At 33.8% G+C, this 13070-nt stretch overlaps 2 protein-coding genes across 2 annotated transcripts; both read left to right on the plus strand.

The window, feature by feature from the left end:
* Positions 1 to 846, plus strand: LOC113451884 (olfactory receptor 6C4-like). Its single transcript, XM_026723278.2, has one exon. It carries the CDS (start codon positions 1 to 3, stop codon positions 844 to 846), a length of 846 nt encoding a protein of 281 aa, XP_026579063.2.
* A 2567-nt stretch (positions 847 to 3413) lies between these two features.
* On the plus strand, positions 3414 to 4241 carry LOC113451883 (olfactory receptor 10A7-like). The gene has a single exon (XM_026723277.2). It carries the CDS (start codon positions 3414 to 3416, stop codon positions 4239 to 4241), a length of 828 nt encoding a protein of 275 aa, XP_026579062.2.
* Positions 4242 to 13070: the final 8829 nt, after the last annotated feature.

Genomic DNA, 13070 nt, shown 5'->3' on the forward strand with positions numbered 1-13070 from the left:
ATGATTGGAAACTTTCTCATTGTTATGCTAGTCATTTTCAATGAGCATCTTAAAGTGCCTATGTATTTCTTCCTAGGAAGCCTTTCATTTCTTGAAATTTGTTATAGTTCCAATATATTCCCAAGGATGCTTTCAGCTCTCCTAACTGGAAATGGAACAATTTCTTTCAGTAACTGTTTTATGCAGTGGTATCTGTGTAGTTCTTTGGTAGCTACAGAATGCTGTTTACTGTGTGTGATGTCTTATGACAGATATCTAGCAATCTGTAAACCACTGCATTATTTGACAACCATGAATTCTCAGACTTGTATTCATTTAACAACTTCATCTTGGATCAATGGATTTGCTGTATTTTCAATATTGCTCATTTTGATGTTAAAGCAATTAACGTTTTGCAAATCTAATGAAATAAACCATTATTTCTGTGACTATTTTGCCCTTCTAAGCATTTCCTGTAGTACAACTTGGTTATTGGAAATTATGAGTTATATTGTAGCTGCTATCTTCACACTTCCTCCTTTTCTCTTAACACTTTTATCCTATGTATATATTATAGGCTCTGTCCTAAAAATCCCCTCTGTCACTGGAAGGCAGAAAGCTTTTTCCACTTGCTCTTCACATCTGGTTGTGGTTTCTATTTTCTATGGATCTCTTATGATTGCTTATATGCTGCCAAGAACTGAAAAAGCAGATGTGCCAAAATTTTCCTCTTTTTTATACATAGCATTGCCTCCATTAGCAAACCCATTTATATACAGTCTAAGAAATAAGGAGGTCAAAGAAGCCCTAAGAAATAGTATTGGTAGACTGATACTATACAAACCAACTTCTCCATTTAGGATATAAAAATGATATATATGTGAAAGGTTTGATATTATTTCAAGGTTTTTTTTAAAAAATATATATTTATTTATACATTAAAATCACAATATTATGTTATTGAAACCCCATCAGGCCTATTTGTGCCAAAGTGTCCAAGTTCCTTATCAAGTACACTTTCATCCCATCTTTATGCAGAAGGATACTTAAGGCAGAGCCTCTGAGAATGATCTAACTATATAGGATGGAATATACATTACATTGAATTGCTTCAGATAGTAAAGATCCAAATTATAATTGATTATACCCGTAATCAATAATTGATTTATATTCCAGGAGTTTCTAATCTGATTGCTTTACCAAAGCATTGCCTTACAAGTTGTCAGAAACTTTGATAGATGTGCTTGAAGGAGTTATAGTTTGTAGGTTTTGATTCTATTACAAGTGCTGTTGTCATAGTGATTGCTTCTTTGTGTTTTGCTTTTCTTGCTTCTTTGTGTTTTGCTTTTCTTTACCTTTGCAGACATCTGATATATATTTAGGAGTTCTTATCTAAATCATCATTAAAATGCATGAAACTTATAATTTTTTATTTTCTGAACTTATTAATATTTTTCTTTAGAAATAACTAAAAACCTAGTTCATGCCTTATTAGTGTTTTACCTGAATTATTATATTAATTTGGGGTAGTAATTGGATTGTCCTCCATCTATTGGGTCAGATCCTAAATCACTCACAGGTGATTTCTGTAAATCATGGTCTTTCCCAATATATCCTTACTTCTTCTTGTCAATCAGTATATCAGTATATCAATATAAATATGATTCTTACCCTATTCCTACTCTCTATAATGATCTGAATTTTTGGGTTATGTTGATTTCTTGGTTTTTGAAGATACACTTTAAAAAGCTAAGTTTGAATGACCATTTGCCTGAAGTGGTGTAGGGTTTCTTGCCTAAGCAGGGAGTTGGACTAGAAGACCTCCAAGATCCCTTCCAACTTTGATATTCTATTCTATTCTATTCTATTCTATTCTATTCTATTCTATTCTATTCTATTCTATTCTGGAATGTGTATAGTACTCATGAATGTACAATGGAATACCAAAGAAAAATAAATAAATCTTTTAAATAGTGTGTGTTTGTTTCTTTGTTTTTTTGTAATGGTGACTAATTAAAAGTATCAAGTCATTTAGCCAATCTGATCACATGTAGTTATATTAACATCAATTACAGCATTCAGTTTCATAAGAAAAAGAATAATTTTATTTTTTAATTAGTAGTAGTAGTTGTAGTAGTAGTAGTAGTAGTAGTATTGCACATGTCTAAAGAATACCCTGTTGAGAAGAATCAATCCTTGAAGCACCCAAAAGAGGGGCAGTAAGCATGGTCTTTCCCCTTTTCACAAGGATTAACTTTTAAGGCAGAGGGCAAATCAATGTACAGCAGTGTCCCCCATTCCCAAAGAAGCCGTTGATCCAGAAGGGCATTGTGGTTGATGGTACTGAAAATTGTAGGACTTCAAGATACACGAGGATAGATGCACTGCCTCTATCTCAATTCTACCAATGATTATTTAAGTATAAGCTGTCTCTGTACTGAATACCATTGATTAGTGTCCCCCCCGCCCAACATTTTTTATTGAATGTTTGTATATGTATGAATGTTTGTATATTTTTGTCCGAAGTAAAAATTGGGAATATTAGAAAGCTGATGCTTTTGAGGTCACAAAGTTAATAGCATATCTTCGTAAAAAAGCTATGAAAGCAAGATTTATGGCCTAATACTAAATGGTAGAGACACAGAGTTTTCTTGAGATACTTGGTTATGAAAAGTAGTAGGAAATTTTTCAGGAAGAATAGCAGCATTAACACAATGAATTGAAGCAATAGGCACTAGATTAACATTTCTCCTGTGGGATAATTTATGTCCTCTTGAGAGGGATAGAGACAGATAGAAAGAGAGCAAGTTATGATTATGTAAGCTTCCAATCACCAGAAAGACAAATATTCAAAAAGTGTAGATATAAATAATGAAATGCTGCAACAGTCATTCTGAATCCCAAAGATGCCCTTGTTGTTATATAACAGAGGTAAGCCTCTTTGTATTTCATAAGTTTTTTCTGACAATGGTCAATGAAAAGAATGCAATCATTTTTTTTAAAAAGGGTTTCTTGATAAACAGTTTATGTGGCATTGAGAACAATGGTTTGCCTTTTATTCATATAGTATATTTAGTGTTCTAGTAAATCAAAATAAAAGAGTGTTTGCACTCTTTTGCAAAATGCAAAATGCAATACTCACTTGCCCTTTAGCATAAAATCATTATTGCAGAAATGTCACAAGGAGAGAAAGAATTGATTATGTTCCCTTTTCAGATGGAATGTATTGGTTACTGTTTTATCCCATTTCTCTTTTTCCCCTAGGATGCAATAGAAGATCTGTTTATTTAAAATATGTCATTTTAAAAAATATTCAATAAATGACTTGAAGAAGTTAGATGAATATCACAGAATTTATTATTTTGGGTTTTGGAAAACTTGGACAATGGCAGTCTATTCTTTTTTTTACTTTTCTAGTGTTTTATATTGTAGCCATGGCTGGGAATATTCTCATTGTAATTTTAGTTGCTATTGATCAACATCTTCATACACCCATGTATTTCTTCCTGGGAAATTTGTCATGCCTGGAAACTTGCTATATTTCAAATATTTTACCCAAGATGATGGTCGGCTTATTGACTGATGAAAATACCATTTCATTCAATGGTTGTTTTTTGCAATTTTTTTGGTTTGGCTTGCTAGTGGCTACTGAATGTTATCTCCTATCTGTAATGTCATACGATCGATATTTAGCAATATGCAAACCATTGCATTATACAACAAGTATGAATGCTCGGATTTGTATCCAGCTAGCAGTTTCTTCATGGATAAATGGCCTTATAGCTGCTTTGATCCTTTTAAGTTTAATGCTACAACTTACATTCTGTGGTCAAAATGAAATTGATCACTATTTTTGTGACACTCTTCCACTAATGAAACTTTCCTGCAGTGATACCAGCTTGGTAGAACTTACAAGTTTTATCTTTACCTTTGCATTTACACTACCTCCTTTTGTCCTTACCATGACTTCCTATATATACATCATAATTACTATCTTGAGAATTCCTTCCACTATTGGGAGGAAAAAAGCCTTTTCCACTTGCTCATCTCATCTGATAGTAGTTTCTATGTTTTATGGAGCCATCATGATTGTATACTTGTTACCAAAATCTGAAGCACTTAGTGAAGTTAGAAAAATATTTTCTCTATTATATACAGTCCTTCCCCCTGTTGCAAATCCTCTCATTTACAGCCTGAGAAATAAGGAGGTGAAGGATGCCATGAAGAAGACATCAAGAAAGTTTATATCTTTTAGGTTTTAAAGAGGACGGTTATGATGGTTAAAAACAAAAATATTGTTAAGAATCTTACTTTAAATCTTTGAACTTTCTGCTTTCTTTGTATGATAATTCATACAGTAATTTGTTGACAGATTATTCCAATTGTTTTCCACCTCTTCAATCAAATATTTAAAATGTTGGTCTGTATAGCCCTTGATCTCTCTCTATACACTTTGCTTCTTGTTTTCAACAATCATTATATTGGTTGGATCTTTGCGAGAGATATCAGTTTCACCTGATTATACTTTAACATTTTCCTTAAAACATTTATTTTGTAGGGGTTTTAATCAGCCATAAAATCAGCTGCCAAATGTTTATATTATTGTTGTACCTATCCTAGGAAATTTTTGTGATTATTGTATTTTATGATTATTTTATAATAGTTAGAATAGTTACAATACTTCTTATATTCTTTTACAAACAATATATTAATAATAAAGCAATCACATATACAAAATAAAATTAATCTGAATTTTGCTTTGTGAATTCTTGTTTTTTTTCCTCTGTCTTCACATACATGGATCAAACAGGACATATCCCACATTGCTGAAGCCATCATTATCCTCAGCTTCAAGAAAGTGAACAGATCTGACTAATTGACAGATTTATTAGTTTTTATGCATAATTAGTAAGCTGTATGCATGTCTTCTAGATTGTAAATTGCAAGATTGTATAAAGAAGGAATCTATTATGTGAGGTAATGAACAAACAGGTTTTCATTCTAATTTTCCTACCTATGTTCATGTGTTAGTTTTGTACCATGAAATTGAATGATATACTCAATAATAGCAACAGCACTTAGACTTATATACTGTTTCACAATGCTTTACAGCCCCCTCTAAACAGTTTACAGCATCAGCATATTGCCCCCAACAATCTGGGTCCTTATTCTATCGACCTCAGAGGGACGAAGGCTGAGTCAGTCTTGAGCCTGGTGAGATTTGATCTGCCAAATTGCAGGCAGCCTGAAGTATTGCATTCTAACCACTATGCCATCTTGGCTCATCATAAAGCAAAATATTCCATTATTTTTTTTCTTGGTACATTCAGAGACATATGGTTTCATTTCCAGAGAAATCTAGTGGTGAAAATTGAAAAACACTAGCATAGATTCATTTGCCCCTCTCATTTAATGTTTGTATCAAAAGTAATATCAGAGTAACTTGACAGGTGCTAATCTGTTAGATAAGAGAAGGACAAAATTGTACTTTGGGCTTCATGTTACTTACCTTTTATCTAACTTCCCTAACACTCATCTCACTGATTTAATTTGTATCAACTTCAGTTTACCAGTTCTTTTATATGATGTAAGCATTACTATTATCTGATAAATTTCAGTTGGCCTTAATCACTCACTTTGTTAACAACTGCAAAGAACAATGTTTGGTGATTAACTACCAAAAAATTGCAATAGTGGTCTTTGCTTTAAAAAGACTAAAAAATGTTACAGAGAATAAAATTGATCATGTTAAATGTTTTAAACATTTATGGATGGTTTCACATGCTATTGGATCTTGGAAGCTTCATAATTATATAAACCTAAGCACTAAGGAACTCAATAACAATACTGAGTTTCTGTCACATTTACGCAAGGAATGTATAACTGAAGTTGAAGTTGTTTGAACAACTAGGCTGATTTCCCTAATTGTAAATCTGTGAACACAGGTTTCCCATGGCCTAAATGGGTATCAAATGCTGTAGTAAGGCTGTAAGTAATATCACTGAAAAAAAAGCATGGCTGTTCATATTTACTTATTGATTCTAGGGCCATCTTTTTCACTACTATTGAGCTGGGTACTACCCAGTGGTGGGATTAAAAAAAAATTAACACCAGCTCTGTGGGCGTGGTATGGTCGACCTGGTGTGGCTTGGTGGGTATGGCTTGGTGGGTGTGCAAGGGAAGGATACTCTAAAATCTCCATTCCTTTCCCATCCCACTAACAAAAGAAGACCCAGCCGATCAGCTGGGACTCGGGAGACGGAATAGATGGGGGCAGAGCCAGTCAGAAGTGGTATTCTGAACTACTCAAAATTTCCACTACCAGTTCTCCAAACTACTCAAATTTCTGCTACCAGTTCTCCAGAACTGGTCAGAACCTGCTGAATACCACCTTTGGTATCACCTATTGTATACCTGAACATTTGGGTTTTCTTGCCTAAGTGTAAAATTTTATTTTTCTCTTCAATAACTTCATTGCCTATTGAAGAGTGAAAAAAGATAGCAATTTGTACCTTACATTTAACTCTAAGTAAAGATTAGGATTCTGTTTCACATGAAAATATTAATGAATAATTAACTTGCAAAAAATAAACTTCTGGTGATAGTAATAAAAGTAATAATTTAAGAAATTACCTCTTCGCTCACACTCACTCACACTCACTCTCTCTCTTTCTCTCACACACACAGAGAGTTTATACATATAAAGAAAAAAGCCAAGAAAGAATATTTCATGTATATTATGCAGTAATATGAAAAATCTCCCAAACCTATGACATATTTAAAAGGCCATATTTTTGAAGTTTTTCCAAAGAGCAGCAGGGTTGAGGTCAAATGGACTTCATGGATATGATATTCCAGAAAATGAGAACAATATGAAGGTATCACTTATTATCTCTTGAACAGATATCACTTATTATCTCTGGATAGATTTAATTGAAATCTATACTGTATCTTTGATATCAAATTCTACTTTATAGTATGTACTAAATCATCTAGATCTCAGTCTCAGAAATGCCCCCACTTTCTCTCTCTCTCTCTATATATATATATCTATCTTCATGTACCCTTCCCTGCATCAGTTTTACACTGATTCACTGACATATGAAGAACTGTCCCAGTGAGATGGCCAATGGTTGAACTCGTTTTACAGCAATGGAACCAATTGGCTATCCCTCCCATTCGCTTCTCAAGTTTCAGTCATATTTCAGACAATAGTGTTGGGCATACACTGCTGAAAGTGAGATGGCAATAGCTAAATTTGACAAATAAATAAAATAATATCTTTTATATCCAATATGGAAGCTTCTTTTTATTTGTTAATCTTCTCTTTAAGGCCAAAAGCTCTAGATATTCATATTTGTTTTGTTTTCCCATGATCACGCAGATGTAGTTATCATGCAAGCTGTTAGGGGAATGTTAGAATATAGAGAAAACTTTCATGAAGTAATGTTTATAACACCAGTTTCTTAAAGTAGTCCACCATGAATTTTTTTTTCAAAGGCTCAGAAGTAAGTCACCTCCCATTCATAAGTCTATTGTGAATGTGGCAGAATATAAATGTAACTAATTAATTGAAGTTGTTTTAAATATAAATTTAAAAAATAAAACAAAGGAGATGTATGTATGAATGAATGAATGAATGAACATAGGTTTGTGTTTGTAAATAGACAAGTGCAGATATATGGACAGGTGTGCGTGCACACACACACACACACATGCACACACACACATCATGTTTGGGCTTTGGCAGTTACCTCCATTTAAATTATGAGACTCGAGCCGAACTTCCAAAACTTAAATAATATTTATTAAGAGTAAACATGTCGGCACTGCCTGGGTGTAGCCAACTCTGAGACACATCATTTATTGTCACATTTGATCCTGGTTTTCTCCACCACCCCCGGTCTATCATAATTCATATTCTCCAATGGGACACATCCATAGCCAAGAGTCATCAATCCTAATCTCCAGTTAGAATTTTGTACAGCAGAAACTTCGGTCACCTAAAAACTATCTTTGAAAATATTTATGGAGTATAAGCTGTCCACTGCTCCCCACCCCCATTTCTGTTGGCAACTCTAAAAAGACCATAGAAATATTTTATGAGTTGACCATCATTCAGAAAATCTCAACATATATGTCTGTGTGCAATATAATGATGCGTATATAACTCTCTCATATATACACACACATCTACAAACACAAACATACATTAGTTATTATGCCTCTTACAGAAATACAGAAATTAAAATATATTGAATAATTTCATTGAAAAGACAATTATTAGAAAACATTTTTTCTAAAAACAAAATACAGGTTGATATTTAAGAAGAATGATTTAAAAAACAAAAATGTATTTCTGTGCCAACTCAGAAAGCTCAAACTGCTCAAGGACCTGCTGATACAGTTCTACAGAGGAATTATTGTGTTTGTCATCTGCACCTCTATAACTGTCTAGTTTGGTTCTGCAACACAAAAAGACAGACACAGAACTGCAGAAAAAACAATTACTACCAACCTACCTTCAATCGAGATCCTGTATACGGCATGAGTCAAAAAGAGGGCTGTGAAAATATTTACAGACCCCTCACATCCTGGACATAAACTGTTTCAACTCTAACTCTCAGAATGGTGCTATAGAGCACTGCACACCAAAACAACTAGACAAAAGGACAGTTTTTTCCTGAACGGCATCTCTCTGCTAAATAAATAATTCCCCCAACACTGTCCAACTATTTACAAAGTCTGCACTACTATTACTATTAATCTTCTCATCACTCCTTATCATTCCTCCCCTCCCACTTGTGACTGTATGGCTATAATTTTGTCGCTTGTATCCTTACAGTTTATATTAGCTGTTTCCCAATATAATTTGATTGCTTATTGTACTCTATGACTATTATTAAATATTGCACCTTATGATTCTTTACGCTTGACAAATGTATCTTTTCTTTTATGTACACTGAGAGCATTTGCACCAAGACAAATTCCTTGTGTGTCCAATCACACTTGGAGAATAAAGACTTCTATTTATTCTATTCTTATAAAACACTCTAACAGGAAACATGACTATTTCTTATTTCATTTTAGTTTGTAATTTTTATATGCTATTGTTCCAATTTTGTTTGCTTACTTGTTTATTTTTAATTAAGATTTGCATAGATTTGAGAAAAACACATTGATACATTTTTTTAAAAAAATAAATACTTTAAACAAGGCTTAATAAAAAATGTGTTCAGTCTTGAAATTAAATAATTTATATCTTTAAATAAAAAAATATTTAAGATCAAAGTAAAATTATCTACTTATAAGAATCTTGTTTTGACTAGACATTCTGACTATAATGGGAAACATTCCTGTTCTTCTGTTGATTGTCTTGGATCCACATCTTAAAAGCCCTATTCATTTTTTTCTGGGGAACCTGTCTTTTCTGGAGGCTTTCTACAGTTCCAGCATATTTCCAAAGATGATTTCAGCTCTGTTGACTGGAGACAAAACAGTTTCTTTCAACAAGTTTCATACAAATGTATTTTGTTGGTTCTTAAGTATGTGCAGAATGTGATGTCTTATGATAGATATTTAGCAATATGTATACCATTGCATTATGCAACTAGCAGTTGTTTCTTGGATCAATGGATTTATGCCTTTGACTGTTCTGCTTGTTCTGATGCTGCACTTAAACTTCTGTAGCTCCAATGAGATTGATCATTACTTCTGTGAATATTTTCCTATTCTAATACTTCCCTGCAGTGATATTAGCATGCTGCAAATTTTGAGCTTCATGGTGGCCTCCCTATTCGCATTTCCTCCTTTTCTTCTGACACTTACATCTTACATTTATATTATTATTGCCATCTTAAACATTCCCTCTAGTATTGGGAAGCAAAAGGTTTTTTCCACCTGTTCATCTCACTTGACTGTATTTTTCATTTTCTATGGATCTCTAATTTTTGTATATTTGATACCAAAGACTGCAGTTAGAAAGGACATTCAAAAATTTCTCTCTTTCTCATACACAGTTTTGTCTTCTCTGGTCAATCCATTTATATACAATCTGAAAAATAAGGAAGTGAAAGATGCCCTAAGAAAGAGTATCTGCAGGAAATTTGTTTACTTTTAAAACAAATCAGAAGAAAGTTTTCTGTGTAGTCAAAGGAGGAGGAGGAAAAGTTGTGGGAAAGAAAGATAATAGTGAGATTCCTTTAGTCAATATCAGATTACTTTCTTCCCAAACTCTGTTTATAAATAAAAATCTGCAGATGTTGGAATGTTAGAATACATTATATCCAGGGGTGGGATTCTACCAGTTCTGTCCATCTCTGTAGAACCAGTTGTACTGAAGAGCAGCAGACATAGAACAGGTTCTATGTCTGCTGCTGTTTTGGCACACCTCCCTGCCTGGCTTCTTATCTGTTCTTTATTTCCTGCTTTTTCAATCTCAGCTGCTTTGTGTGGCACAGCTGTGGTTGAAAAAGTAGGAAAAAAGGGCTTTCCCAACTGCTGCACACCCGCACGCAGTGCTGCTCAGCTGTCTGTGCAGCTCAGCAGGTTGTAAATTGCACTCATGTGACTCACGCAATTCACGCATGCATGCACAATGCAGAACAACAGAACCAGTAGTTATATCAGTCAGATCCCATCCCTGATTATATCATAAACTAGGAGTCATTTTTTTCACTGCCGTCTGATTAAAAAAATGTATTGAGCTTGAGAATTGATGCTCAGGATCATACTAGTCGTTACAATAACACCTTAAATGAGATTTTCCATGTTTTTTTTTTAAAGCTTTGGAAGATTATTAATCAACATATATAATAGAATGTTTTTACAAGTGCTAAACTGCATGAGGGGCAAATGAGATTATGCATTAGGAAAATAATTTGGTCTTTCTACTCTTAATTTTAGAGGACTTATTGTTTTTTAATTGTGTTATTTTGAAGTATAGGCCAAATATTTGACATATTATAGAACAGTAGTTACGTTGATTATGTTAAATTGGAGGAATTTCTTTTTTTTTAATCATTCAAAAAATGGAAGATCTCAACCAATGCATATTTCAAAAATGTAAATATTTCTATATTCAAAAAGCATATTTCTATATTTAAAAAGATATTTTTCAATCTGTAGTAAGAGGTACATAAGACAAAATTAGTAAGATACATCAAGACTGCCTTCAAAACAGACAGAAAAATAGCAGCCATCCTTAGAAACCCCAAAAATAAAATTGACCTGTAAAACCAAGGCATATACGAAGTCCCCTGTGCATCATGCCCGGCCACATACATTGGACAGACCAATAGAAGAATAAGTACCCGCCTGGATGAACACAAAAATGCAGTCAAAAAGCTGGAACACACTTCCTCACTAGTCCAACACATGGAAGCCACAGGTCATAGCATCAACTTCAATGGCACCAAAACCCTAGCCACTATAGAAAACCCCAGCCACAGAATTATCAAAGAAGCCATAGAGATTGAAAAAAGGCCAGAAAGCATGAATAGAAGAGATGATTCCACCAGACTGTCAATCATTTGGAAGCCTGCACTCACAAACAAAAAAATCTCCACACCACAAGCCAGGCAAACACCTGGGCACAGACAGATCCCCCCTGATACCTCCAGCTCAAACACACCCCAACCAGGCACTCAGATGAAACCTAGCTTCCTAACTAATGATAGCCATCCATTTACCCGGAGCCAAGCTGCACTAAAGGTCTCCAATAAAGTAACACGATGTTGCCAGCCAATCAAGAGACAAAAAGAGCCAAAAAACAGACAGGAGATATTAGAAACACCAATCAAGCAGAACACAGCGAACTCCAAGACCAATAAACACAGACCAAGACTCCCAACCAATCAGGATGAAGAAAAAACCATTCTGGCACAGCAATAGGCTGCCCCAAATTTAAATCTGAAACCACTATAAAAGCCTGACTCACAGATGAACACTATACAAAAGCCTGATGATGGCAGATGAGATTCTGCTGAAACGTCGCTACAACTTTAAAAGCACAACTACTATGACGTGGGAAAATGCCCAAGCAAAGCCGAATGCCATACATATATGTATATATTGAGGTTCTCGTGGGTATTTGTATGTGGAACTTTGGTTATTCGGGTTTTCTCCCGCGTAAGATTGGAAGTATCTAGGCAACGTTTCGATGAAGTCTCACTCATCATCTTCAGGCTTGTGTCTTCGGCTCTGTGCTTCTCACCTCTTACGCAGGAGAAAACCCGAATAACCAAAGATACACACACACACACACACACACACACACACACACACACACACACACACACACACACACACACACATATATATATATATATATATATATATATATATATATATAGAGAGAGAGAGAGAGAGAGAGAGAGAGAGAGAGACTGTGTGTATATGTTTAATTCTCTTCTGTCATGTTCTCATTATATGTTAAATAATAGTTCTAAAATATATTTTTAAAATAAGTTAGATATTTATTTGCTTTTAAGTGAATATTTTACACACTCTTTGTTAGACCCTATACTGTGCTTTTGGATATATTACTAGGTGGACATTACTAGTCAGATGAAATGTAACATTAAATTACTATCTGTAGCAGCAGCAACAACAACAAAATGATGTTCTTTACCCCCTTCTGACCTTAAAATTGTGATATTATGCTTTCATTCATCTGACCGTTTTTAAGTGTAGCACACAATTTATATTTTATGAAATACTTAAATAATTTTTTTTGCAAGCCATCTGTGCTTCAAGAAGTAATTCAAGAATTTAGTAGTTTTAAATTACTAACACAAATTTATATATTTCTTTGTCACCAGTGAAAAATTATATAAATTTGTTAGTAACTCTCTTCTCACCTTCTTGAAGCATGGATAGCTTGCAAAACAAATTATTTAAGTATTTTTCAGATGCTTAACTACAGAGTTATTATGAACATGATGTTTTGCTCATTGTGATCTACAATATTTGATATTTTATCTGCTTTTTAAAAGACATTACTATACCTTAAATGTCTAAGCAAATGTCAGCAAACAAGTTCCTTCTTCTAGAATTTACTAACTAGTCAGAGCCATTGTTGCTACATTCTA

This window comes from Pseudonaja textilis, chromosome Z (genome assembly GCF_049901715.1).
Source record: "Pseudonaja textilis isolate UNSWEBS1 chromosome Z, rPseTex1.2, whole genome shotgun sequence".
In the NCBI taxonomy this organism is placed as follows: Eukaryota; Metazoa; Chordata; class Lepidosauria; order Squamata; family Elapidae; genus Pseudonaja; species Pseudonaja textilis.

Bases quoted from the DNA above. Each gene is read 5' to 3' on its own strand.
- LOC113451884 (XM_026723278.2), top strand. From the start codon at position 1: ATGATTGGAAACTTTCTCATTGTTATGCTAGTCATTTTCAATGAGCAT.
- LOC113451883 (XM_026723277.2), top strand. From the start codon at position 3,414: ATGGCTGGGAATATTCTCATTGTAATTTTAGTTGCTATTGATCAACAT.